The 25744-nt window shown below is 33.0% G+C and overlaps 1 protein-coding gene across 1 annotated transcript; it reads right to left on the minus strand.

The window, feature by feature from the left end:
- Positions 1–145: 145 nt before the first annotated feature.
- On the minus strand, positions 146–25424 carry LOC126883620 (ankyrin repeat, PH and SEC7 domain containing protein secG-like). The gene is made up of 2 exons (XM_050649276.1): positions 25295–25424; positions 146–1623 (listed from the first exon to the last, which is right to left on the minus strand). The coding sequence occupies exon 2, from the start codon at positions 1462–1464 to the stop codon at positions 820–822; it is 645 nt and encodes a 214-aa protein (XP_050505233.1). The 5' UTR covers positions 1465–1623; positions 25295–25424; the 3' UTR covers positions 146–819.
- Between the last annotated feature and the right edge of the window lie 320 nt (positions 25425–25744).

Below are 25744 nucleotides of genomic sequence, written 5' to 3' on the forward strand. Positions count from 1 at the left end.
CACGTCTGTCGGACTGCTAGGCAACATTTAGATGTAACAAATCCCAACCGTTGGATTGGCCGAGGAGGGCCCCAACATTGTCCTCCTCGATCTCCAGAGTTAAATCCTTGTGATTTCTGTTTTTGGGGTTACCTTAAATCATTAGTTTACACGACACCCATAGTTGATATCAACGATTTGAAGAATCGTATTCAAATAGCGTGTGACACCATAAGAAATACACCTCAAATCTTTGAACGTGTACGGCAATCCATGACACGTAGGCTACGTTCATGTATTTTGGCTAGAGGTGGTCATTTCCAGCATTTATTATGAATCGTATTACATTTTACATCTTTACTGTTTTCCACTCAATTTATTAAAAAAATTATAAATTATGATGTTTATTTTTTTTCTCTGCAGCTATTATGATGTTTATTTTTTTTCTCTGCAGCTATTGGTTTTGGGAAAAAAATTTAAGAATAAAAAAAAGTTTTAAATAAAACAAGGATTTTAAGTTAAATTTTATTTCATACAACTTCGTCTCGAAAAAAAAGTTTTGATATGAAATAAAGTAAGGGTTGCTAATTTCACCCCCGTATAATGTAACAGGAATATTGAAAAAATACACGTGGTTAGTCCTTTGCGAGTGCACGAAAATTACAGAATTTTAAGTTTCTAGCTTTACTGAAATTTAAAAAAAAAATAAAAACTCAATTTTAGTTACCACCTTTTATGGGTGATATCACCCTTAAGGGTTGGGCTGAGGAAATTTTGTTATAGGAAGAACCCATATTAATTTCATACGAGCAATCACCTCCTGAAGTTTGTCGAATGAATTTAGAAACACCCTGTATGTTTATAATATATACCATACCTACAAGCTGCATGTAAGAGAGTGTAACCATGTACTGTTTCAAAATCTGCAGGTATCCCCTGTTTAAGAAAAAAGTTGACTGCTTTTATTTGGTTGTGTAATGGAGACCAACCATAAAGATCTTGACCGTCCAAGTTAGCTCCATGTTTAATTAGAAGACATAAACTATTAGCGCTACCACTCATTGCAGCCAAATGAAGAGCAGTACGCTTGCAGTTATCTTTTTTATGTATATTTGCTCCGTTTGAGATCAGGAATTCCATCGCTTGAGTCTTATTATATAAAGCAGCAAGGTGTAAAGGTGTCTCTCCGGCATTATTCACGATATCTATAGGTACTCCTTGTTGTAAAAAATAATCTATGATGATAGGATGTCCACGCTCCGCAGCAGTATGAATTGGTTTATTTGCAAAGTTTGTTTTACATTTGGCGTAGATATTTCCTCCATGTTTTACTGCATTCCTGACTGCCTCAATGTCTCCTTGGTACGCTGCAATATGTATATCCAGTAAAGGCTTCTGTTTTGCAGCTTTGAGGTCTGCAAAATATGTCGTAATTTTCGTGAATACTACTTTTACAGTCAAATAAATTGTGATTAAACCAAACATGTCTTCCTAGTCAGGTAATCTAATATTTAAATGGAGAAATTTCTGAATTTCTATTAAATCTCTATCTTTTACAACGTAATGTAACGGAATTTTATCGAATGTTTTTCAGCATAATGTAAAGGAATTTCATCTACTACTTGGAGTTGCTTCAACAGTAACCTAAAACAAAAAAATCAGTAAATATACATGGAATTAAAAATTCTGTAAGGCTGTGGTCTCCAATAAATGCCGTGTGTTACGTACAGCGCCAAGGCCGCCAAGCCAGACGCTGCGTCAGTCACCGGCAACTTCACGTAGTCAATACAAAACATAGACCATTAGCCCAGTCGAGATAGCATTTGACCTTGCATTACGAGCTGCCCCAAATTTTATTGAAGTGAAAACTTCTGTAGGACGTTGTGCACTTTTTGGATAAGGGAAAAAGCATTGAATTCGCGACCGTCATCGCGACCGTTATCGCTTATGCTATATATTATGTGTATGTATATATTTATAAATTGTGTAGAGGTATTTAAATTAAAATAAATGTAAAACATATATTATTTTAAGATGGGGAAAAAGTATTTATTTCGATGTCTATTAAGCTAGAAAGACCATTTCATAAGGGAGCCATGAGACACACCCCATATTTTTTTGCTATTTTATTGCTAATTTATTACGCAAATTAAAAATTTATTGCTTCATCCCCTTCAGAGAAACAGGTGGCCATTCCAGCTTAATATTAAGCTAGAAAGGCCAACATTCATATATCCGGAACGAAAGTAGATAGAGAGTTGCTTCCGGTGGCTTATTTTATTGCTAATTAATTGCTAATTTATTACGCAAAACAAAAATTTATTGCTTCATCCCCTTCAGAGAAACAGGTGGCCATTCCAGCTTAATATTAAGCTAGAAAGGCCAACATTCATATATCCGGAACGAAAGTAGATAGAGAGTTGCTTCCAGTGGCCTATTTTATTGCTAATTAATTGCTGAAATATTGAGTTTACAAGAATTTACAAACTCACCCCCTTCAACCCCTACCGATATCATCATTCCCCGGAATCCACAAAAAGTGAAAATAACCAGTTTAAAGAGCTAAAACCAAGTACGTATTTTTTGCTTATTCATTGCTACAGGTCTAAGCCAAAAATGAATTTTTTGCTTCCTCCCCTAACGAGCCACAATGGCTACTGCGGTTTAATACTTAAGGCTACAATACTCAACATTCCTATTTCAGGAAAGAAAGCAGATAGAGGGTCGATTCTGGCGGCATATTTAATTTTTAATTAATTGCTGAAAGATGGGGTATACCAGAATTTACAAACTCACCCCCTCCAACCCCTACCGTTATCATCGTTCCACGGATTTCACAAAGAGTGAAAATAATCAGTTTAAAAATTTAAAACCAAGTGGGTATTTTTTTTTTAATTAACAGCTGCAGGTCTACGTCAAAAACCAATTTTTTTCTTCATCCCCTAACGAGAAACAATGGCTACTGCGGTTTAATCATTATGCTACAATACCCAACACTCCTATTTCAGGAACGAAAACAGATAGAGGGTCGTTTCCAGCGGCATATTTTATTGCTAATTAATTTCTGAAAGATATGGTATACAACAATTTGCAAACACACCCCCTCCAACCCCCACCGTTGTTCTCATTCCCCGGATTTCACAGAAAGTCAAAATTACTAGTTTAAAAACCTATGACCAAGTGGGCATTTTTTTCCTAAGCAACTGCTGCAGGTCTATACACCAAAAACGATTTTATTGCTTCATCCCCTAACGAGCAACAATGGCTACTGCGGTTGAATACTTAAACTACAACATCCAATTATCCTGTTTCAGTAACGAAAACAGATAGAGCGTCGCTTCCGGCGGCCTATTTTATTACTAATTAATTGCTTATTTATTACGCAAATTACAAATTTATAGCTTCAACCCCTTCAGAGGAACAGGTGGCTATTCTAGCTTAATATTAAGCTAGAAGAGCCAACATTCATATTTCTGGAAAGAAAGTACATAGAAAGTAGCTTTCGGCGGTATATTTTATTGCTAATTAATTGCTGAAAGATTGGGTATACCAGAATTTACAAACTCATCCCCTCCAACCCCTACCATTATTATCGCTCAACGGATTTCACAGAAAGTGACAATTACCAGTTTAAAAATCTAAGACCAAGTGGGTATTTTTTTCCTAAGCAACTGCTGCAGGTCTACGCCAAATTCGATTTTATCGCTTCATCCCCTAACCAGTAAAAACGGCTATTGCGGTTGAATACTTAAGCTGCAACACTCAATTCTCCTATTTCAGTAACGAAAGTAGATAGAGGGTCGCTTCCAGCGGCATATTTTATTGCTAATTAATTTCTGAAAGATATGGTATACAACAATTTAAAAACTCACCCCCTCCAACCCCCACCGTTATCATCATTCCCCGGATTTCACAGAAAGTCAAAATTACTAGTTTAAAAACCTATGACCAAGTGGGTATTTTTTTCCTAAGCAACTGCTGCAGGTCTACGCCAAAAACGATTGTTTTGCTTCATCCCCTAACGAGCAACAATGGCTACTGCGGTTGAATACTTAAACTACAACACTCAATTCTCCTGTTTCTGCTTCAATTTCCAGTTATTGCTAATTAATTGCTTGTTTATTACGCAAATTACAAATTTATAGCTTCAAACCCTTCGGAGAAACAGGTGGCTATTCTAGCTTAATATTAAAATACCCACTTGGTCATAGGTTTTTAAACTAGTAATTTTGACTTTCTGTGAAATCCGGGGAATGATGACAACGGTGGGGGTTGGAGGGGATGAGTTTGCAAATTGTTGTATACCATATCTTTCAGAAATTAATTAGCAATAAAATATGCCGCTGGAAACGACCCTCTATCTGCTTTCGTTCTTGAAATAGGAGTGTTGGGTATTGTTAGCTTAAGAATTAAACCGCAGTAGCCATTGTTTCTCGTTAGAGGATGAAGCAAAAAATTGGTTTTTGGCGTAGACCTGCAGCCGTTAATTAGAAAAAAATACCCACTTGGTTTTAAGTTTTTAAACTGATTATTTTCACGCTTTGTGAAATCCGTGTAACGATGATAACGGTAGGGGTTGGAGGGGGTGAGTTTGTAAATACTGGTATAACCCATCTTTCAGCAATTAATTAAAAATTAAATATGCCGCCAGAAGCGACCCTCTATCTACTTTCTTTCCTGAAATAGGAGTGTTGAGTATTGCAGCCTTAAGTATTAAACCGCTGCAGCTATTGTGGCTCGTTAGGGGAGGAAGCAAAACATTCATTTTTGGCTTAGACATGTAGTAATTAATGAGCAAAAAATACGTACTTGGTTTTAGCTCTTTAAACTGGTTATTTTCACTTTTTGTGGATTCCGGGGAATGATGATAACGGTAGGGGTTGAAGGGGGTGAGTTTGTAAATTCTTGTAAACTCAATCTTTCAGCAATTAATTAGCAATAAAATATGCCGCCGGAAGCTACCCTATATCTACTTTCGTTCCGGAAATATGAATGTTGGCTATTCTAGCTTAATATTAAGCTGAAATGGCCACCTGTTTCTCTGAAGGGGTTGAAGCAATAAATTTTTGTTTTGCGTAATAAATTAGCAATTAATTAGTAATAAAATACGCCACTGGAAGAAACTCTTTATCTACTTTCGTTCCGGATATATGAATGTTGGCCTTTCTAGCTTAATATTAAGCTGGAATGGCCGCCTGTTTTTCTGAAGGGGATGAAGCAATAAATTTTTGTTTTACGTAATAAATTAGCAATTAATTAGCAATAAAATAGGACACCGGAAGCAACTCTCTATCTACTTTCGTTCCGGATATATGAATGTTGGCCTTTCTAGCTTAATATTAAGCTGGAATGGCCACCTGTTTCTCTGAAGGGGATGAAGCAATAAATTTTTGTTTTGCGTAATAAATTAGCAATTAATTAACAATAAAATAGGCCGCCGGAAGCAACTCTCTATCTACTTTCGTTCCGGATATATGAATGTTGGCCTTTCTAGCTTAATATTAAGCTGGAATGGCCACCAGTTTCTCTGAAGGGGATGAAGCAATAAATTTTTGTTTTGCGTAATAAATTAGCAATTAATTAGCAATAAAATAGGCCGCCGGAAGCAACTCTCTATCTACTTTCGTTCCGGATATATGAATGTTGGCCTTTCTAGCTTAATATTAAGCTGGAATGGCCACCTGTTTCTCTGAAGGGGATGAAGCAATAAATTTTTAATTTGCGTAATAAATTAGCAATAAAATAGCAAAAAAATATGGGGTGTGTCTCATGGCTCCCGTATGAAATGGTCTTTCTAGCTTAATAGACATTTTATTTCGCGACCGTCGAGCCGGTCGAGACCGTCATCGCGACCGTCATCTCTTCGGCTAAATAAATTTTCTACGTATATGCATTATGTGTATGTATGTATAAATTGTATAGAACAGTGAAATAAATTTTGTACGTAGATATACAGGGTGTCCCGAAAAGATTGGTCATAAATTATATGCTGACCTTCGAAAGGTCAGTGACTGACCAATTTTCGTGAAAATCGATGAAGGTTCACCGAAATTGAAGGTAATCGTTGATTTTTACCTTCAGTGACTGCACTATACAAAATAAATTGCAATGTACTGATCTAGATGCGCGTAATTTGGGAGCTTATAGTCGCGAAATAATTAATTTAATACATAGGGAAGTGCAATTAGTACGAAAAGATACAATGTTTCGGAAAAAATCAAACAAGGCTATATTTTTCTAAAACTTTTTGAAGTTATACTTCTTTACGCGCGATATGAGGGTGAATTTTAATAGGATTAAAACCTTTGATCCCGGCGCAGTCGCATTACAACTTTGTTCTGATTGGATGTTCAAATGACATGACAAAAATTATCCAATATGGCAGCTGTGGCACAGCTGTGGGACTGTGGTTTGGTTATGTATGGTTGTTGCGTTTTAAAATTTGTAGGAAGAGAAGCAACAAACAAAAAGTTAGTTAATGGTTATACTGCCTTTTTAAATAGTTTTCATATTATATTTTTGGACTTATTAACATAGAAGAGATGATTGTTGCATGCCAATGTGAAAGCCCATCAAACTGTGACTAGTATGAGTGCCGCAAAATTACTGATAAAAAACCTATTATCTCGAAGGCGTAGAGAACTGTGGATAACAACAATCAACCGGGACGATCTACGATCTCGCTTATTCAAAGCTAAAGAATCTTACACTGGTAAGTGTTTTAAAAATAGTTGATCAAATTTTATACGGACTCTGATTGGGTGTTGAAATGATCTGTCAATAATAAATAATTGTTCAATATGAAGGTAAACAAATGTATAATATATTAGTTTTATTGTTGTGAGGACAGAAACAAAAAGTTTATAATTGTAGTGATTTTTAAATAGTTTTTAAAACAACAGGTACGTAATAATTGTAAATGTATCATAGGTACATGTAAATTTATCATAGCTACCTATTTGAACCTACCAAAATACATAGTATGTAATACTTTTATTTACATAATTTGATTACCATCAAAATTTCTATCAATATTCACCTAATATGTTGTTTTCTTACTCTATGTTTTGTTGTATTTTTTCAATTCTAAATCATTTTAATTCAAAATCAAAATAATTTGATTTACATAATTCAAAAATGTCTAAAGTTTAATCCGTTTAGTTAGTCGATCTTCGCACATGATGACACACTGTCTCCGTGGCGAAGCGTTTAATGCGAGTGAACCCCAATACAACGCCAATACCAGCCGCGCTGGTAAGTTGGTTCGAATCCCAATAGAAACTTTTATTTTTTTTATTTTTTTTATACATTTTATGATTGTAAGTATATTTATTATATAATTTTATTTTCAGGAAATACGTATTTAGTTAAAAATTTTTCCGACAATTAATGTTCAGAAATAATTTGTGGCATTTTTAATGCGTTTGTGTGTGTTTTATTCTTTTATTATTTTAATTTTTGGCACTGTTTTAATAAAAATGTTTGAGAAGTAGTAAGTATAAATTAGTTTAATCATCATCATTCTCTTTGCCTTATCCCTATGCGGGGTCGGCTTCCCTAATTGCATTTCTCCACACAATTCTGTCTTGGGTCATATCAATGTTAATCCCCTTTACCAACATGTCCTGCCTTATCGCCTCCCCCCAGGTCTTCTTTGGTCTTCCTCTCCTACTCCTTCCAGGAATCTGCACTTCAGCTATTCTTCGTATTGGGTGATTAACGTCTCGACGTTGAACATGACCGAACCATCTTAACCTATGCTCTCTCATTTTGGCATCAATTGGTGCCACACCTAGACTTCCCCTAATATACTCATTTCTAATTTTATCCTTCTTTGTCACTCCACTCATCCATCTAAGCATTCTCATTTCCGCCACATGCATTCGTTGTTCCGAAATATTAGTAAAAAGTATAAATTAGTTTAATATTTAAATAAAATTTAAATAAAAAGTATATTAATTTCGTTTATAATCATATAATTATATAATAGAAGTATAACTTCTTACGTGCGTACAAAGTACACACACATTTTTTTTTTGTCAGTTTATCAATATGTTAAAGTAAAAAGTTTTACTCCCAAATTTCGCCGCTAATTGTTTATTAATTGTTTAAACAATAACAATTGTTTTGTATAAAAATAATGTTAAGGATATGGGTGAATTCAAGATTTTATTTTGATAAAAAATGTTTTTATTTTAGTTTTGATTATGCTGAACCCGAATCTGACATTACAATTTGCAAATTCAAAATGGCGGATTCAAAATGGCGGATTTTTTCCTAAAAATCCTTAAAAAGTAGTTGTAAAATCCGAATTTTTTTTATAAAACGTTTTTGTTTACATATATGTGGATATTTTTGAGAGGCTGCTAAACTTAAATCAAATTTTGATAATTTAAATTATAAAATGGCAGATCCAAAATGGCGGATAACTTAAAAATAGTTGTAAAATCATAATTTCTTTACAAAATGTATCTATTTCTACATAATATATTTCGTTTTGAGAGCTTCGATAAACCAAACTTAAATGTTAACATTATAAACTATAAAATGGCGGATCCAAAATGCGCATGTTCTAAAAAGAACATAAAAAAGAACATTTTTCTAAAACATTTATTATCTTTATTTTTAACAGGTTGTTGAATCTGAATTAAAAATTAAAAATGTAAATTACAAAATGGCGGATCCAAAATGGTGGATATTTAAATGAAAAACAAGTAGAATCCAATCAAACAAATATGGAATTTCATTCTTAAAAAAAAGATAAACAAATAATTTTCACAATAATATTAAAAATTAAAATACTCTAACAAGAAGTAAAACCACTTCTATGTAAATTGGTATATTTATTAAAACTTAAAAAATCCCAATGGATTGAATAAAATATGTCCAATTCAGAACGTTTTCAGACCTATCGGTCCATCATCAGTGAATGTGCATACTTGCTAAATAGCCCCAGAACCAAACAAAATTGTTTTGTTTGGTTCTGGGGCTATTAGTTAAGACTGTATAGTTAAATCAGCTCATAAATAGCTCGTAATTATGCCGCAAAAACCTATTCAATATTCCTATTTTTAAGTAGTGGGGGGGCTGACGCAGCCCCCCACTAAAGTATTAAATTCCTGCTCAGTGAAACGAACTCAAAATTTTTAGTTGGCGGAATATGAAAGCTCATAAATCAGGGCTATTTGTTTTCTAATTTTTGCAAGTGAGAGGGGGGGCAGCTCAACACGGGTAAAGAAACATGGGTTTCTCCCGATATGAAAACAAGAAACCAGATCGACCACGTCTTAATAGAAACAAGACATGCTTCAGACATTTCAGATGTGAGAAGTCATAGAGGGGCAAAACAGCAGCTCCGATCACCACCTTGTGCTAATTAAATATAAACAAAAAATTACCGCCAAGGAAACAAAGGTGAAAAAAATATCAAATAGGCTTCAGATATATTGGCCTCTAATGAGAAAAAAAAAAGAGCAAGATATGAAACGAAAATAGAGAACATAATTGAACAATGTAATCAAGTAAATGAAAATTTGGTCAGAAATATCGAAAATAACTGGAGGGTTTTAAAACAAGCAGTGATAACAGCTGCAAAAGAAGTAGTGGGGGAAAGCAAAGTACCTAACCAAAAAAGATGGAATGACAAAGACTGTCAGAGACTAATGGAACAAAAAAACCAAGCTAGGCTTAACATGCTGAACAACAGCACGGAAGAAACCAAAGGGGAATATGCTACAAAAAGACGACAATTCAAAAAATATCTAAGATTTAAAAAGAGGAAACACAATAAAGAAAAGACTGAAATGCTAGAAGAACATGAACAAATACATGAAATTAAACTATTCTATAAGGAAATAAATCTTGGAAAAAAAAAGTTTTCAACCAAGAACAAAATTATACAAAGACAAAAATGGGGACCTAATAGTAGACGAAAAAGGAGTGCTAAAACGGTGGAGAGAACATTTTAAAGAACTGTTGAATAAACAAAATCAACGTTACGAAATAGAAGAGCTAAGATTACTAGGAGATGCTGGAGTAGACCAATATGCAGCACCAGAAGCAGAAATAAAAGACGTAATAAAAAAAATGAAAAATAACACGGCCCCAGGATGCGATGCAATGACTGTAGAAATGTTAAAATATGGAGGACATGGAATACAGAGTGAAATATCAAAGTTAATACTAGAAATATGGACCACAGAAATAATGCCGGAACAATGGAAAATTGCAGTGATATGCCATATACATAAGAAGGGCGATAAGTTAGATTGCAATAATCACAGGGGAATATCATTACTAAACGATGGATACAAAATATTTAGCAAAATATTGGAAGGAGGACTAAATAATATAATGGAACAAACAACAGGGGATTATCAAGGAGGATTCAGGAAAGGCAGGTCAACTATAGACCAAATATTATTTACAGTAAGGCAAACGCTGGAAAAATTCTACGAGCGGAATACCAAACTACATCATCTATTTGTACATTTGTAGATTTCAAACAAGCGTTTGACTCAATAATTAGCAAGGAATTATATAGCGCAATGCAAGAGTTAAATGTGCCAAAAAAACTAATCAGATTAGTAAAACTATGCGTAACCAACACCAAAGCAAAAGTAATCATCCAAAATCAACTGTCCGATGAATTTAACATTAATGAAGGTCTAACAAGGGGATGCACTGTCGACAACACTTTTTAACCTTGCGTCGGAACAAGTAATCAGGAAATGTAGATAGGGATGGTACAATATTTACAAAGCCCAATCAGGTCGTTGCCTATGCAGATGATATACCTAGACATAATCAGCTGGACATTAAAAGACCTAGAAAAAATTTATATATATTTTAAAGAAGCGGCACAGACTATGGATCTAGAAGTTAATGTCTCAACGACAAAGTATATGATAACAACTCGGGAAAAAGTACAAACGAAAGGCAACATATCTCTGAGCAGGCAAATATTTGAAAGAGTGGACCGTTTCAAATATTTAGGATCAACAATAACAGAAGGAAATAAAAACAGTCATGAGGTAAACAGCAAGAATTTCACTTGGAAACAAATGTTTCTACAGCCTACAAAATATAAAGTCAAAATCAGTATCTATTAATTCAAAAGTAAAAATATACACAACAATAATGAGACCTGTAGTAATGTATGCATCAGAAACATGGACCTTGACTACTGAACAAGAAGAACAACTTCTTAGATGGAAAAGAAAAATCTTAAGGAAAATATATCGACCTATACAGGAGAATGGAGAATGGCGTATAAGAATGAACCACGAAATAAATAGAGTGTTTAACAGGCCGACTATCATAAAAGAAATACGGAAGTAAACGACTGAGTTGGTTAGGACTCGTAGAAAGGATGGATGATAAGAAAAATACAAAAAAAGTACTTAGAAAAGAATTAAATGAGAAGAGATCGAGAGGTAGGCCTAGAAAGAGATGGATTGATGGTATTAACCAGGATTTGAAAGACCTAGGAATACGAGAATGGGAAAAACAAGCAAAGGAACGAAAAACATGGGCAGCTATAGTCAAACAAGCAAAACACACATAACGCCGAAAAGACCTCCTCAAAAAAGAAACAAGAAAGTAATATTTTATATAAATATCGTTTAGAAATTTCGAGGAGTTATGCGTGTGGCTGGCCTCCACATCATGTAAAACTTTAGAGCCTAGAAACCCCAATGGGCGATCATGGCCCTCCATGGGCTGTCAGCGGTCACCGATGATGATGATAGAGGTGATTAAGAACTCTTGCTCAATGTCAAATAATTTTTAAAAAGCTTATAATATTATTAGTCACTGATGGGAATTTTACTTTTATCTATTTACAGTGAAATTATTATGATTATTTCATTCATAGGAGATTCTGACCAATAGAAAGCTAGAAACAAAAATTAAACTGAGAATTTTTGATAATTTCCCGTCGTCAAGTATATTACGTCAGATGCCCTTCGTTGCTATGAAAAAATACATTCAGTGACATTAATGACAATTATTAATGTTTTTAAAAATTATAAAAGTGATGACTTTCAACGGTCAAATATTTATAACAACTGTGTGTTTAATTGTATGCTTTTTCTCATGAGGATCTTTCAGTGCGTCACAGTTTTTCGATATCGTTCTAACGCATTAAATTGTATGTGACAGAAAAAAACGCATGTCGGTGATACGGTTATTAGACTTTATTACGGTTGCCTTAACCGACGGTGGTGGGGAGACTTATATTTTTGACTTTACGTCACAAGAGTACACATTCCCATATTTTTAAATGATTTTCGATCATTGAATGTGTGTTATTGTGTATATGTATATTATTTGTGTTATTATGAAATAATAAGACAAATAGTACACATTTTATCTTATACCGGGTGGTGAATCGTAAAAAGGGCCATAGGAAACTCAATGTAAAATTCTAAATTGTTGAATTCCTGCTTCCCTAATTATTTTACATCAAAAGTCATGAGAGAATACTTGTAGAGAATTAAAATCTGTATTAAAATCAAAAGTTAAAATTGTTCTACGATTTAAATGCATTACATTTGCCACAATAGGTATGCGTGTAAAGGCGGGTTCTCACTTGTCAGTTTCGCTGACGCAGTCTAACTGACACTGGCGGATCCAGGGGGGGTGTCACGGTGGGTCCTGACCCCCCCCCATAATTGTAAACCCACGTATGCTAGGGTTGGTAAGACTAAGTGACCTTGCATAAAAGAAAGGTAATTAAATCACCTTTAAGACCCATGACCCCCCCAAACAACATTTCTGGATCCGCCACTGCTAAATGATTCAGTGATCCTGAACAAATAATGAACATGAGAACACCTTTTCATTTTAAATTATCAGTAGATTCATACTTTCAGTTAAAGTGAAAGCCAGTTCTACTTTTTAAAACCTTTTTATATACTTGGCTTGGTTGGTGTCACGGACTCCGCAAATTTTGTAATCCATTTTAAAAATAGTTCTAGGCTACCTAGACACCTGAAATTTTCAGGATAGCTTAGAACTAGCTAGCAATGCAATATTTAACTGCTATTATACAGGATGATTAATTATTAGTGGGGTGAAGCTCCGTAGATCCGTTATAGTAATGTATAGCGATAAAACTTAATAACAAAAATTGTAGCGAACTTTGAGCTTCACATTACAAAATTAGTTATAATGTTACAGGGTGTTCGATAGCATAGTGGCAGACCAAACTTATGTTTTTTTAAATAGAACACCCTGTATTTTATTTTATATTCGAAATTCTCGTAACTTTTCGATTACAAAAATATAAAGGTTTGGTATGTTATACGGGGTATTTACAAAGTTATAACCAATTTTATATGAAAATGGTAACAAGTTTAACTACCTGTATAAATAAAAGCAAGCACAAGGTCCATGATTTATTGACGTCATATTTTTTTATCTATTGTCTAAAATTTTCGTAAATGTTTGTTTTGCGAATTTTCTTTATATTGAATACAGGGTAAGTCAAAATGGAAGTACATTATTTTCTCAGTATTTTTAAGTAGAAAACCCTGTATTTTATATCATTATCGAAAAGTACCATTACCATTACCATACTATAATTTTTGTATAACATTCCCTATGTGTAATTTTATTAGTTTTCGAGATATTTTCATTTTTCAGAGCAAAATTTTTAATAATTACGGGTCTAACCATTTCCAAATTTTAAGTAAGCCATGACTGAATAATTGTCTATAACTTACAATGTACGATTACTGATTATCAATCTGTAATCAAAGTTGGCTACAATTTTTGTTATTATATTTTATTACTATCTATTACTTATAACGGATCTACAAAGCTTTACTGACCAATCACACTGTATGGATAAATCGATTTTTTTTTAAATTTCAAACTATTTTAAAAATGTGGCTCATGCAATGATATTTTAAAGTACGTTAATAAATCGATATCTACAAATTGATGGTGCCTCAGTGGCATTAGACTGCAGATCGAGAAGTCCCCCAGTTGGAACCCGGCTGTTGCGTATCTTTTTTTAATTGTTTTAATAAATAATTAAAACCGTGATATTATAAAAAGTACTTTTTCTACTCTATGTCATATTATGTATAAATTTTTAGTTTGTGAAAACTCTCATTATAGATAGCAGTGCGTGAAGGATTTAAAGTGTGCGTGAAGTAACAATGTATTTTAAATGGGATTTACTTTTTCGCACTGTTTTTAACTTTCGCGTTGTCATGGTGACAATCCTTAACTTTCGCGTTGTCATGGTGATGACAATATGAGCAATGAATTACAACAAAAGTTTTGACAGTTTTGTGGTTTGAAAGTAGGTAGGATTTTTAAATATAAAAGTTCTAAAAATTGTAGAATAGAAATTAATTCCAGGGACGAAGAGTTACAGTTTTTATATTTGTTTATCGTAGATAAAATATTGTATGAAACTGTACGTGAAGTACTTTTTGCGAACTTACGCGATTTATAGCACTCGCTCCGTTGTCGCTCGTGCTCTAAATATTGCGTGCGTTCGCAAAAAGTATACTTCACGAACTGTTTCATAAATAACTATTTTTATTAGAGCGTAATTTTTGGAATTTTAAGCATTATATCGGTAAATCGTTTTTCTACGAGCGTGCAAAAATGTCTACTTTCGCGCACGCATTTTAGTTTAGAAAGTTTCACTTTTCCGCACGCGTGTTACTTTTCCGCACGCGTGTTACTTTTCCGCACGCGTGTTACTTTTCCGCACGCGGTTTTTACTTTTCCGCACGCGTGTTAATTTAGATTTGTTAATATGGCCTTAAAGTAATTATAATACATGCAATAAACTAATATTTAGATATTATTTACTAATTTATTTCAAATATATCTTATTGTGTTCCTGTTCTAATGAAATTCGATGAAATAAAATTATTTTGACATAGTATTCGAAAGTCAAATCGGTAGACAATAACAGTCGTTTTGAATCATAGTCATGGAAACCAATATCGCCGTCGTGCTAACCCATTATATTGAAAGTTTGGTTTTGACAACCTTGTCAAAGAATTAATTTGTGTATGTATTTTCATATTAATTAAATTAATTGATTAAGATTTGGTAATTTTTTAAAGGCTCTTAGAAAAATATTGTTCCTAACTCTTGCAGAAAGTCTCTTTTCCGCACTCGACTGCTTGCCGAACTCCCGCTTCGCGTCGTTCGGCAAACTGCAGTCGCGTGCGGAAAAGAATGACTTTCTGCACTCGTTAGGAAAATAACTATTATCGTTAAATTATTTTATATTCTTTCCTATAAATAATAAAAAGGTTTTATTATAAAAAAGTTCTTTTTTATAAAAGTGTAATTATTATCATTATTGACTGATCATGGTCGCATAATGAATAGAAGCTGAAGCGCGAAAACATAAATTTTCGTAAATTGTTCAATGTGGCAAGTTTTTAGAGCAATTTTGGAGCAATTTTTTGCATAATCTCTTGAAATTTGTCTTCGTTATTAAGTGGTTTTATATGAATCGCAATCTTCTAAAGATAATTCTTTCAATATACATAGTTTCACTAGAACCCCATATATTTCTGCGAAATATCCAGGACCTGACCCAACATCTACCGGCGTTATCGAAATGCCTCCCACTTTTTCAGGTAAATATTTTCATACATGAAATGCCTCCCAGGTACAATCGAAATGCCTCCGTTTCGTTAATCATTTAGGCTGATATTTTGTCTATTTAATCTCTGTATAATGACACAATGTTGCCAAATCATAATTTAAATAGGTAGTATCTATCTATTTTGATTTTTCTAATTCTGCAGTGTACATAAAATTTGTTTCACATAAATATTTCACAGTACGACATATTTCTTTTTAGAAAAGAAAGTTGTTACCCGAAAATCTAATATCCAGCTTTTCTGGGTAGGTAATTCCAATTCCGATTCTAATCTCTCCCATATTTATAATTCCATTTTATAATTCCATGAATATGTACTTTTACCTTAATCTTTTTGTTTGTTTATATTATCTTTTGTAAGTTGTGCTAATGGGCTAAATGTTATATAAATACTTGAAAGTTTATTAGTTCCTGCATCAGTCAGTTTGTCTATTTCAATCTTGTCAGTTCGTCGATTTCAAGATCAAATTGTGTTTAAGTCATAACATCCGAAATAATGGAATCAACGATAAATGTCAGTCAAAAGGGCAAACCTTTACTATCAATTGATTGTTTTACATTCGGTTTTCAAAAAATGTTGGCCAAAGATACAGTTAAACGGTGGACATGTACTAAAAAACCTGCAAATCATTTGTGAAAATCAGTGACGGTTTAAGGCATCATGGGGCCCTAGGCGGCCATAAGAAGTAGGCCCCTTTATATCGACCATTTACTTAAAACAACTTTACAGATATTTATGTTGTTTGGGGAAGTAGTTACTCCAAAAATAAATTACGACAATGTAAAAAAAGATCATTTTTCTTTTTTTTACATTTCGCAACAACTTCTCATTAATATTCCATAGCTAATATGCCAAAGAAAAATAGGGATATTGTGTCGATATGTGATTTTGCCCTGGGTATGAGTGCCACCCATTCGGGGGTGAAAAAACATACATTCAAAATAATGGATAGGTAACTGATTAATTCTAAGTAACTTTTGTTCTATCGAGTTTTCACTAAATCAATACTTTTTGAGTTATTTGCGAGTAAATATGTACATTTTTCAACAAAAAAAAACACCTTTTTAGACGGTTTTTCGCAAATAACTCCAAAATTAAGTATTTTATCGAAAAATATTCTTAGAAAAAATATAGCGTATACAAAATTTAAAAAAAATGGTGTATGTATGAAGTATGTAGACCCAGTATAAGCAGAACTGGAGCTAATGAAAAGTAGATTCTTATTCGACAAATTCCAAATCGAATATTTCAACGTAAATTACCAAAAATGAAGCACTTTTCGGTGAAAAATCATCACAACTTTTTTAAAGTGTTAAAAAAGGTTTACTTTTGTTTTTTTTTTAAACAAGTATCAAAATTAAGCAAGTAAAGCTTAAAATAATGTTAATTACTTTTTTTGGCACAAAATTCTTGAAAATTTATGAAAATCTTGAAAAAACTTCCGGTTCACAGTGCTTATATTTCAAAACATCAGGATTTAAAGTAAAACAAATTTTTTGAAATTTTGAAAAAAAATGTCTTTTTTTTTCAAAATAACTTAAAAATTATTAGTGGTACCAAAAATCTTAAAGAGTAAAAAATATAGGTTTCCATTTTCTGAATATTTCAGATTTTTGCTTTTTTGGAAGATAAAAATTGGTTAAGATATGACTGTTCAAAATTTACATACCCTGGGTAGAGAATTTTTCATTTATTAAAAATTAACAAATGAAAATAGTTTCTATTCTTGTGGGATCGGTACTCACCAGAGGGACCGCAGACGTTCGGATACAATTAGCGTCTCTTTGCAAAAACAATGACGACTTTGCTAAGTAACAAGAAATTTACTCAACACACACACTACCCAATACACTACGTACCTGATTGGAAAAATCCACTGTACCATGCCAATGGCCATTAGTTGTCGAGGCATTAAGCTAAATAAAAAAAATTGCATACACTCTTGATTAGTGACTTGTTCAAGCCCTTTCTACTACAGCCCTTTTATAAATAAGCACTTTATACCGATAAAACTTACAGAGCATATAAACAATACATAAGTAAAGTAGCTTATGTGAAGCGGTAAGGATTAATTTCATTTGGGATGCTAATTAGGGGGTTATTTTCACCAGTTTTTTTACCCAAAAAAATGGATCAACTTTATTCTGAGCGTATCTTGCTTACTTTTTAAGATAGAAATTTAAAAAGAAAACAAGAATAATGCTTTTATAAAACATTTAAACAAGTTATGATGAGTTTTCCATGAAAAGTGCTTCATTTTTTGATTATTTCACGTTGAAATATTCGATTTGGAATTTGACGAGTAAGAAACTACTTTTCATTAGCTACAACTCTGCTTCTACTGGGTCTACAGACTGCACACATACACCATTTTTTCAATTTATTAAAAGGTATATTTTTGCTAAGAATATTTTTTCGATAAAATACTTTTTGAATTATTTGCGAAAAACCGTCTAAAAAAGTGTTATTTTTTGTTGAAAAATGAAGATATTCACTTGCAAAAAACCCGAAATGTATAGACTTGATGAAAAAACTCTATTGAACAAAAGTTGCTTAGAATTAGTCAGTTTATCCACTTCCGGACGTATTTTGACGGTATATTTTTTCACCCCCGGGAAGGGGTGGACTCAACCGTAGAGCAAAAACACACATTGGCACAATATCACTTTTTTATTTGACATATTAGCTATGCTTATACCAAATTTCATGTCAATCCAAGCTCTTGTTTCAAATCCAAAGGTTCTTTAAAATCCGGAGGTTTTGCAATAGTTTACCGTGAGTGAATGGACTATAAGGTCCATCTGTGGGTAGATATTGAAGAAAAAAAACGTACCATACCAAAATAATTACCAGCTTTTATCAAAATTTGCTTGCAAAATTGACTACCAAATTGAGAGAATGATTAGAACATGGAATATAAAAATGCCTTTGAAGATAACTGCTTAATTTTTATTGAAGTCGGTTGTATTTTTCTGATATTTGACAAAAGACAAAGCAAAAAACTTTGATTGGAAATCATAAATTAACCATTTTCTTTTTTTTTTGTCTCAGCCCTATTTGATTTTTTTAAAATTTTAAATTATTTTTTTAAATAACTGCTTAAATAATTAAATATTAATTAATGGATTTGTGTGGGATGCGGGCCCCATCAAGTGCCCGGGCCCTAGGCGGCCGCCTAGTCCGCCTAATGGTTAATCCGGCACTGGTGAAAATACGATAATTGAATCAATATTAGATCATAACAACGAGAATGCTTCAAAACAAAGTGATGGTGAGGGCTGAGGGTGATGGTGAGGGTAAACTGAATTCCAATTCATCAATATTTTCAGCAGAAACCATAGCTATCATAAAAGCATGCCAATACGCCGAAAATAAAAATCTAAAACAAATAAACATATTATCCGACTCATTATCAGTTTTAAAAAATTTCTCTAGTCAACTAGACGAAAATTCTGTTAACGTAAATCCCTACATCAAAGAATTAAAGATACTATTATCTAATCTAACAACTATGCAGTGTAATATAGTATTCACGTGGATTAAAGCTCATATTGGACTCGAAAATAATGAAAAAGTAGATCAGTTGGCAAAAGACAGCATTTTCAGTGGCGAGGAAACATTGAATGATATTGGACTTCAAGAATGTATAACCATAAGTAAAACCAGGTTACATGATAACTGGAAACTTCAATGGAATCAATACTGTATAAATTGTCCAACAAGGTATACTCTTTTACATCCGAAAATCCCAAAAGATTATTGGCATAAAAGTTTAGATTTTTCAAGACACGATATTGTTACTATCTCTCGACTAAAATTTGGACATGCCTGTTATCCCGCACATCTATATAAAATCAATATAATACAGTCGGATTTGTGCGAAAATTGCAATACAATAAGTGACTTGGATCATATATTTTTTGCATGTGACAAAAAGAAATTTGTTTAATATGCAGCTATTGCAAGGAAACGTTTATCCCCCATATAATCTGATGAACTTACTAGCTTTGAACAAACCGTCAATCTTTAGGATTCTTCTAAATTATGTTAAGTCGTGTAAATTGAAACTAGATTATAAAATTTGTCGTGTAAATTAATAATACCCCGTGTCCCTACTTAGTATGTAGTTTGTCACCCTGAACAATCTGGGTGCGAAAAGTTTTTTTTCCCTTACCTACCCTGGATTGTTTTTGTAATGGATTCGTAATGGTCTTGGTGTATGGTGAGGCGTCGATTTCAAGAAGTGTTGCTGGCTAAATGGGCGCAGTTCCCAAAGGCCATAAAAAAACCACGAGAAGTTGTCTGCCGAAGTTTACAATAGAAAAGCCGTAAGCAATTCAATAAAAAGCGCAGCCGTGGAAGATCTCAGCGAAAAACCAACGAAGCTCATCTGTAAAGAACTTAAGAAGACAAATATAGAGACATTTACTATCAATGATATCAATAGGGTAAGACAAAATTTATATTATGCTAGAACCACAAATTCTTTAATTAAACTTCCCAAAAATATATCTGAATTTCATAAATCTCTTGATTCATCTTCTATTATTACAAATAGAAATGAAAATTTTATTATTAAAAATGACAATGATAAATAATCATATTGTTATATTAACATGTTTTTCAAATCTTCGTTCTCTTTCGACAGTTTCCAATTGGTATGTTGTTGACGGAACTTTTGAATACTCTCCTCGTTTTTTCAGTCAATTGTTTTTAGGGGTGAAGTCGAGTTCGCTCCGCTTCGTTCAGGTATATTTTAGAAGGGTACGAATTGGCTCCCGCATGAATGCGGGTCATAGAGAAATACAGTAATTCTATTTACAGTTGTTGTTATTTCTCTATGATGCGGGTAGGCTCTCATATAATCGCGGAAACATTAGACATTGTTGCCAAATCGTGTAATATTTATACTGCTTAGGAAATTTACATAGTGATATAGACTTTTTATAGGAAAATTATACTTTTAGAGTTTTGTTTCAGTTCAACATTGGCATATGTGGCAATTTTAACACAAATTATCGGGGTCGGCCGGTATGCGCTCGACCGTTTTGCGCTCTTACCTGAAATCGGCCGGTTTGCGCTCTACACTCTAATACCCGAAAGTTAAGTTAGGACCGAAGGGTTGGGTCTTCCTCCTTTCCCATAGATATTTCTAGGAAGGTTTGCGCTCTACACTCTAATACCCGAAAGTTAAGTTAGGACCAAAGGGTTGGGTCTTCCTCCTTTCCCATAGATATTTCTAGGAAGGTTTGCGCTCTACACTCTAATACCCGAAAGTTAAGTTAGGACCGAAGCGTTGGGTCTTCCTCCTTTCTCATAGATATTTCTAGGAAGGTACCTGTTTCTAACAAAAAGAGAAAATTTGAAAGAAGTGACAACGCTGGGTGATATTTTCGACATGTTTAGGTAAAATAAATTTTGTATATGGGAGCCAATTCGGACTCTACCTTTTTTAGTTCAGGTAAAATTCTTACCATTGGGAGCGAACTCGACCCCGTCCGTTTTTAGTATACATGGCTTGAAAAATGGACACTATATCCCTCTTGTCTTTTGTTTACTTCAAGATAAAAAATCATCTTCGTATTATCTCGCTTTTAAATATATCATAGAAGAATGTTTTAAAATTAATTGTCCTGGATCCCCTAAAGTAATAACTTCAGACTTTGAAATTTCCATTCATAATGGTATTCGTATGGCATTTCCTGAAGCAGATCTTCATGGATGTCGTTTTCATTTGGGTCAGGCATGGCATAGAAAGGTTCAAGCACTGGGATTGGCTTCAGAATACCAGAAAAAAGGTGTTGACTCAACCGAAATTATGCATTTTCTTATTTATATTTTTGGTCTTTCATTCTTACATCCTGAAGATGCTAGCGATTTTTTTGCTATAGATTTGGCAGAAATTAAACCAGTCGATGAAAGAGTCACCCAGTTTTGTGATTATCTTGTTGATAATTACATATCTGAAAATTCGACATTTCCTCCACATCTTTGGGCTGAACACTCTTCATCCTTACAAAGAACCACAAACCCATGCGAAAGTTTTCATTCCAAGTATAATTCTTCTTTGTACTGCCCTCATCCTAACATTAATAATTTTATTGATATACATAATTTTACAATTTCAAATACATTAAAATGAATTCTGTTTCGACACCAAAAAAAATTGTTGCGGAAAGTCAGCAAAAATAAATTTTCTAAATGAAAAATTTGAGAATTAAGAGAATGTAAAATAAATAGATTAGAATTTGTCAAAGTAGTATCATATAAATTTAGGAAAAATATTTTGTAATTTTATATTTCTATACACATTTTGTAATATTTTCCAAATAAGTTTTTTGTGATGTTATTTTTAATAAAGCTATAAAATACTTATTATGTTTTTGCATTTTTTTGTTAAATTATTAATAACAAAAATAATGGTTTTTATAAAATATATTATAATGGTTATAAAACTAATTACATATGTATAAGTTAGTTGAAATTTATAAATACCGCCTAGTGTCAATAATGTTTAATACAATAAAGGTTGAAAATAAAATAAATTAAATAACGCAATACCAATTTTGCCAAAAATTTACAAAGGAACGAAGATGTGGCAACGTCTCACCTTCACATAAAGATTAGAAGCATGTAATTTATTTAAAGCTTGGGAGGCAATTCGTATGTGACCATTTTAGCGACAGGTAAGAAACCCTTTTTCGGGAGGCATTTCATATGCGGCCATAAAAACTGCCTTGTCGAAAAAATACTAAGAACCAAAAAAGTTTTAAAAATATTGAATTTAACTAATAGTATCACAATAATAATTTAATTTTAACGTACACAAAGGTTTGGGTGGGTTTAAGGGAACAAAACCCCCATAACATTTTTATGGGGTGTATAAATTTCACTACAATTTTTCTTTAAGATATTCCTGCAATAAAAATGCCACATGTCTATTTTTAATAAAAAAATCTCTAATAGTTTTCGATATATTGGAAAAAATCGATTTTTATTTTGTAACTTCAAAGGGCTGTAACTTTTTTTTATGTCATATTTGTATTTGTACTAAGGTAAGTTAGGTTCATTCGAACTATTTTTGGTCCCAGAATAGATGATTTAATTTATGACCTGTATTTTTGTTAAACCCTGTATGTACCTGACATTATTAGCTGTTTAAATATAGGTATATATTTACTTATTAATAATAAATACCAATAAAAATATTGACCATCTAATAAATAATAGTATATTATGCAACGAGCACAGGGCCGCGCCAAGGCTTTCAAGCGCCCCGGGGCAAGTAATTTTAGGCGCCCTTTTCCTTCTTCCATTGTAAGTAGTTTTTTGTAGCTTAGTGAATCGTTATACGGTATACCTACAAACTATTTTTTATGTGTTATTAAAGTATCATCATCATAATCTAACCGTTATCGTCAACTGTTGAACATAGGCCTCCTCTAAGTTTCTCCACGTCTCCCTATCTTGAGCTATCAGCTATCCAGTTCCCGGCAGTTCTCTTTACATCGTCACTCCAGCGCGTTGGTGGTCGATCTCTGCTTCGTTTATCCGATTGTCCGCCCGCGCCGCGGTCGCATATTCCAATAATCTTCTAGTCTAGCCGTTGTTCGGTGTTCTTGCCACGACCTGCACATCTCCATTTATTTTTTGCTACATGTTCTACTATGTCTTTGATTGTTGTTCTTTGCCTGATATTATTTGGTATTCTGTCTCCTTGTGATTGTTAGCATTCCTTCTGAGTAACCCTCTTTTTTCTGCTCTTTGATTTTCAGCAGCAGGAAAGTAATATACTAATAAGTTATTATGAATACTATAAATATTTACAAAAAACAAAGATTATATTATCAGAGAACAAATAAATATATAATTATTATTATAGTCCATTTGCATACTTTTTTTGCTCCGTATTTTAAAGAACCGCTTGGATTGATATGAAATTTGGCATACGCATAGCTAATTTATAACAAAGAAAAAAAATTGATATTGCGTCATCGGGGATGAAAAAATATACGATAAAATTAAGTCCGGAAGTGGATAAACTGACTAACTCTAAGCAACTTTTGTTCCATATACAGTTTTCACTAGGACAATATCTTTCGAGTTATTTGCGAGTGAATATATTTATTTTTCAACTTAAAAACCTTGGTTTTCGACGGCTTTTCACAAATAACACAAAAAGTGTGTATTTTATTGAAAAACATGTTCTTAGCAAAAATATAGCTTAACGTGATAACGAAATAACGCAAAATGAAGCACTTTTCGGGCAAAACTCGTTATAACTTTTTTAAAGTCTTTAGAAAAAGCTTCGTTTTTGTTTCTTTCAAAAAGTTTCTAGCAGCAGAAGTAAGCCAGTAACGCTGAAAATAAAGTTGGTCCCTTTTTTTGGTAAAAAAACTCCGCTTAATTAGCATCACAAATGAAGCTTTACAATTTACTTCACTTTGTATATTTATATGATGTGGAAGTTTCACCATTTCAAAGTGCTTATTTTTGAAAAAAATTGGTTTTAAATTAAAAAAAATAATTTGAAATTTTGAAGGAAATGCCTTTGTTTCAAAACTTTTCCTAAGAATCTATTTTCGATGAAATACTTACTTTTTGAGTTATTTGCGAAAAACCGTCTAAAAACGTGTTTTTTTTTTTGTTGAAAAATGAACATATTCACTCGTAAATAACTCGAAAAGTAGATATTGACTCAAGTAATATAAAAACTTTATAGACCAGCTTAACTTTATAGTTACTTACATTTCGTCAGTTTATCCACTTCCGGACTTTTTTTGAACGTATATTTTTTCACCCCCGTGAAGGGGTGGTACTCCCCTAGGGCAAAAGCACACGGCGACAAAATATTATTTTCTTCTTTGACATGTTAGCTATGTGTATGCCAAATTTCATGTTAATTTAAGCTGTACTTTAAAATTTAGAGGTTTTGAAATATTTTACCGTGAGTGAATGGAGTAATAGTTCAGTTCAATGAGAGAAATAACGGTTCGTTCACTTAGTTAGGGGATCAAAGTAATAATAACTGCTATTTTTATATCTACCTACGATTGGTAAATTTTCAATTTTACAAGATAATAAAATATTACTAATATTTCTGGTAATTTCGGCATTGTCAAATTTTTTTCCGCACCTGCCGGCCGGCGCCGGGGGGCGCCGCCCCTCTCCGCCCTTATGGACGGCGCGGCCCTGAACGAGCATTTAAGGATGGTCATTATGAAGCGAGTATGAGGGTAACGAAACGATCCGTATCCGGTGAGTTTCGTATAGAGTACGAGCTTCATAATGATAATTAAATGCAAGTTGTATACACTACTTTTTCTATCATCATTCACAACAACAAAATATATTCAAGTTTATTAATTGTGTAACGCAAACAAATTAAGTAGTTTATCAGTTTGACAGTTTGTTTACATATTGAAAACTGTCAAAGCGTATGTATTTGACTCGCCATTGGTCACTGCGCGTGTACCACCTTTATCGCGATTCTATTGGTTAAAAATCTGTATCTTAATGAAAATCTGTATCATAATGAAGTTCATAGTTCATTATGATACAGGTAGTGACATCATAATTGATATATTGTAGTATGAGAATAGAAAAAATAATATAATTACAGCTATTAAAAATTAAACCGATTTATAAAAAAGGAATTTAACACTTACCAACGTTTGTTTGCAGACACTGTGATTTTTTTGTCAGCTAATTAAAATCATTTCGGTTTTAATTAACATTACAACGTTCTAATTGCGGACACTACTGTTCTAACGACGCGACACGTAACACCGTATTGCCTGTACGAAGCTATGACAACAACTAAAAAATAAGAACTCAAATTTCAAATGGTTGCATGGTTGCATCCAGTACGCCTCATATCTGGCCAGGTAGTACAGGTAGTGAAATTACAGTGTTGCCAAGCTTGACGGAAGCTTTTTCTCCCAACTTAACAGAAAATTCCCAATTTTCAAAATATTATACAGTGATGAGCAAGGACCGGAAAAAATGCACCAAAAAAATGTAAAAAATGCGCATTTTAATGCAGTTGATTTGTGAAAAATATGCAAGAGTCTTTATAAAAAATGCAATATTAAAAAATGTTTAATACTTGTCACTTT

The sequence above is a fragment of the Diabrotica virgifera genome, chromosome 1, assembly GCF_917563875.1.
Source record: "Diabrotica virgifera virgifera chromosome 1, PGI_DIABVI_V3a".
Lineage (NCBI taxonomy): Eukaryota > Metazoa > Arthropoda > Insecta > Coleoptera > Chrysomelidae > Diabrotica > Diabrotica virgifera.